Here is a 4283-nt window from a genome sequence, read left to right on the forward strand (position 1 = left end):
GAAGACGGCCCGGAAGTGACGGGTGAACTCCTCGAAAGTGGTCCAACGCCGCGTCTCCTTCTCCCCACACGGCGTTTGTCTACTCCAGAGCTCTTCCTGAGAGGCATGAGACGAGGGCAGACACTCTCTCCCTTCCTGAGGGAGCTGGGTGCACAGTGGCCAGGTAGAGGTCCAGTTGTAACAGGAATCCCTGGCACTGTGCTGCCGTCCCATCATGCTCCCTGGGAAGGGAGAGACGCATCCCACTGGGACTGGCTCTGGACGGGACGGGTAGAGGTAACCCCGGTTGTGCTGGTCGAGGCACTGGGGAGACTTCCTGTCTCTCCCAGCGGTCCATAGTCTGGACAACGCGATCCATCATGGCACCAAGATGATGTAACATAGCGGAATGTTCCTGGACACACTCCTCGTCTCCTTTAACCGGGGTACCTGCTCCTGCTGACTCCATAGTAGGGTGTGTAATTCTGTTAAGGCTGTGTAAGGGAGGCGAAGTCAGGTGCAGGAGAGCAGAGTAGAGTAAACAGGCACACTTTTATTCTGGTCAAAAAATAGGCTCAAAATGACATCTAAGTGCTCAAAAAACAATGAACAATAAACAAAAGTATAGCACATGAACATACACCATTAACAATAAACAATTACACACAAAGACATGGAGGGGAACAGAGGACTAAATACATGTAGTGTGACTATGGAATGAAAACCAGGTGTGTATGAAACAAGACAAAACAAATGGATATATGAGAAATGGAGCGGCGATGGCTAGAAAGCCGGTGACGTCGTGACAGTTTTCTAAAACTTTTGACCAGCAATGTATACATATATGGGTCACGATCATTATAAGGAGTGGACCAAGATGCAGCGTGGTAATCTCGTCCTAAGTCCAGGATGTCCTCCACTCCTGGCTTTCCTCCAGGGCACGCTGCTTGGTCCGTTGTTGGTGGGATCTTCTGTCACGCTCATTTGAAAGGAGTGGACCAAGATGCAGCGTGGTATCTTTCCATCCTCTTTATTAGGAAAAGAAACTCAAAGAAAAAAACAATAAAGCGAAAAAACAAAACATGAAGCTCAAAGTAGTGCTCACAGGCAACTATACCTAGACAAGATCCCATATAGCACAAAGGGGAAATGGCTGCCTAAATATGAACCCCAATCAGAGACAATGATAAACAGCTGCCTCTGATTGGAAACCATATCAGGCCAACATAGAAATATAATCACCTAGATGACCCACCCTAGTCACACCCCGACGTAACCAACATAGAGAATAAAAAGCTCTCTATGGTCAGGGTGTGACATTAGGAGAAATGAATGACTAGATATATGGGGAAACATGAATGCACTAAACAATTTATAAGGGTAATTCAATAAAGTGTGTTTCTGACAAGAGATTCTGTGTCCGCTTCATCCCAGCACACATTAACTAAGTGTACAGGGGTTAACACTTGACATGCACTAATTGAAATATGTAGTCAGGCTGTTATAAGATATTATATAAGCCAATGGTCATCTATAAGGGATTGATTCAGTGATTTTCTTCTTTGTCTAATGTACTGTAGCTATACTGAAGTATTTTTGCAGTGCCTAATCTAAAGTGAGTGGTATTTATACTTTATAAGTACTTGCTAAATGTTTTGACTGACCAGTGTAATTTCTCACAAACATATGGGCATATGCCATTGGTAGACATTCCTGCAGTACCTGGTAAAATAACAAGCACACACCACAGGATGTTAAAGGAAGTGTATTTACATGTGTGAATAACTAGCTTACAAACATTTACAAATGTGGGAATAATGATTCATAAATGGTGAGCAAACGGTTTGTAAATTGTCTTATATTTTGTTTGTTATGGACCCTAAAAATAAAGTGTTACTGCACAGACAGACAGAGAGAGAGAGACACACACACTGACACATGTACTGTCCGTTTATTGATATTTTGCCTCTATAGTATATATGTAACAGTAATTAGGGGAGAACATGTATGACAGCCAGGCACTTATATACTTTCATAAGGTATTATGAGCCAATGGTCATCTATTTGGCATTTATTCAGTAATCTTTATTTTGTATCTAAGAAATGTGTTTATTCATTCACAACTAGGATGTTGCTTGCCCAGCACAGGCAGTGTGGTCCCCTGGTCTTCTGGTGCCAGCGCTGTGGGAAAGGATGTCTCTGGATACCTGTCTCCATACCCGTGTCAAGAGATGCATAAAGGGGACTATACCTCCAGCTAAACGTTTTATATGTCTCTGTGGTTCATTTGAGATCATGCTGTTGTGTGATGCTTTCACAAGGAGAGACAGTGAGACAGACATACTAACAGACAGACAGCCCTCTGCGCAAAAACTGGTTGAATCAATGTTGTCATTTCAACCCCCCAAATCTATGTGATGACGCAGACAGACAGACAGACAGACAGACAGACAGACAGACAGACAGACAGACAGACAGACAGACAGACAGACAGACAGACAGACAGACAGACAGAGACAACAGAGGAGCGCAAAGACAGAGACAGAGACAGAGTGACAGACAGACAGAGACAGAGCGACACAGTTATAGTGGTGAGTTGTAGTGGTGCTTTTACATGTTGTATTTGTCTTAAAACATGAGCTGGTTAAAAAAGGATGACTGTGTTTCACCGGTCACTGGTACAGTAAAAGTTGAGAAAAGGTGTACTATAGTTGCCTATGTTATGTGTCAGTAGCGTTACTGCCTGTGTGGGCGCATGCAGTGATACGGGCAGATGTGGCTGAAATGCCAGGGCTGCATTTTTGTCCCAGTCCACCCCTGGGTATATCTCATTAAACTCACTTTTATGCATATAGTTGACCAAAAACCCATTTAGGCTTATGACATATAGTCATTGAATCATTGAGGTTTACTAAGAACTGACTTAATCATGAATATCGCCACATTTAGTAACAATAAACAAGCCGCGAGGTCTGTCCACAATGCTAGACAGCGGCACACTGTTGGCAAAGCCCGTGTTAAGCCTATGACTTCCTGTAGGCCTACTCCAAGTCGACAGTCTCTTACAATAAAATGTATGAACGTGTGTTTCTAAAGAAAGGATTGAACTGACTAGGCCTATGTCATGGGTATGCCCCATTATCTAGGAAGACAGCGCTTTAAAAGGAGTTGCTTCCGACAGCTACTCTTATCACAATCAGGTGTTGGCATGCAACTCCAATTCCTCGCATAACTGTGCGTGTCAGACTAGATATAAAAGACCATGCGGTAGGTGTGTCGAAACAACGACAACTGCAAAGAAAATCAATAAGCTTCACACACCACTTCACCTTCACTGAAGAAGAAAGAGAATAATGCAGCTCTCCAACATTCCTCTTTTTGGCCTTATCCTGTTCTTAAATCTGCCGCTGCTCAGCGCATATCCTGTCTACAACGGGTTGCTGACCAATGACGACATGGATGTCTTAAAGGTGAGTCCCTTTAAGGCTATAGGCCTATAGGCTCATTCTTACGCCTGTGAGAGATATGGTTGTGGATAGATCATGTAGTTCATATTTCCTATACGTTAAAGCCCAAGGATAGACACCATTGAAAACGTTTGTTGAACCTTGCTTTTGGCATTTTAGGTACTTCTCCATCGACTTGGAGAGTCCATTCCTGAGCGGAGCGAGGTCGAGCGGGTCGCCACAGAAAAGTTGGACAACATGACTCTCGAAGCCATCGCAATGGTTGCAGAGGATGAGCGTGAGCAACAACAAAACCGACTCGACAAATCCGCAATAAGAGAGTTCCTCTCGGCTCGGGACCTGAAAACTGTCCGAAACGACTCAACATCGAAGAGATACTCGGGCTGCTTCGGGCGAAGGCTAGACCGAATCGGCTCAATGAGCTCTCTTGGATGCAACACGGTTGGCAAATACAGTGGGTATAGTTAAGGTTAATATCATAGACTACTGTGCATCAGACAAAATCTCTTAATCAAATAGGGTCCAAGTAGTCGACTCCAAAACCGCGTGGTTAACTTGACTAATATCCATTGTGAGAGTTATGTTGAGAGACAAAATTGTGTTGGCTAATTTCTTGTTTCTCTATTTTCAGATCCAAAGAGAAGATGAAGTCTTACACATTACCTGGAACAGCAAAGTCAATACTTACCAAGGGTTATTCTTATTTATAGTCTGTAGGCTACCTATTTATTTTCAATTTATTACATTTTTGTTTATTGCCAATATATTTATTTGAACCGATGCAAGATGTTCTCTTTATATGGTGTCATTGGTGTACAATAAATGTTTACAATTGCT

At 43.1% G+C, this 4283-nt stretch overlaps 1 protein-coding gene across 1 annotated transcript; it reads left to right on the top strand.

Moving 5' to 3' along the window:
• The first annotated feature begins 3267 nt into the window (after positions 1-3267).
• LOC115132804 (brain natriuretic peptide-like) lies at positions 3268-4283 on the top strand. The gene is made up of 3 exons (XM_029665545.2): positions 3268-3449; positions 3606-3900; positions 4078-4283. The coding sequence occupies exons 1-3, from the start codon at positions 3333-3335 to the stop codon at positions 4092-4094; spliced, it is 429 nt and encodes a 142-aa protein (XP_029521405.2). The 5' UTR covers positions 3268-3332; the 3' UTR covers positions 4095-4283.

This window comes from Oncorhynchus nerka, linkage group LG7 (genome assembly GCF_034236695.1).
Source record: "Oncorhynchus nerka isolate Pitt River linkage group LG7, Oner_Uvic_2.0, whole genome shotgun sequence".
In the NCBI taxonomy this organism is placed as follows: Eukaryota; Metazoa; Chordata; class Actinopteri; order Salmoniformes; family Salmonidae; genus Oncorhynchus; species Oncorhynchus nerka.

What these genes read in the sequence shown, in the direction of transcription:
- LOC115132804 (XM_029665545.2), top strand. Translation starts at nt 3,333, where the DNA reads ATGCAGCTCTCCAACATTCCTCTTTTTGGCCTTATCCTGTTCTTAAAT. An exon ending in ACGACATGGATGTCTTAAAG is followed by an intron (nt 3,450 to 3,605) that starts GTGAGTCCCTTT and finishes TTGGCATTTTAG; the next exon opens with GTACTTCTCCATCGACTTGG.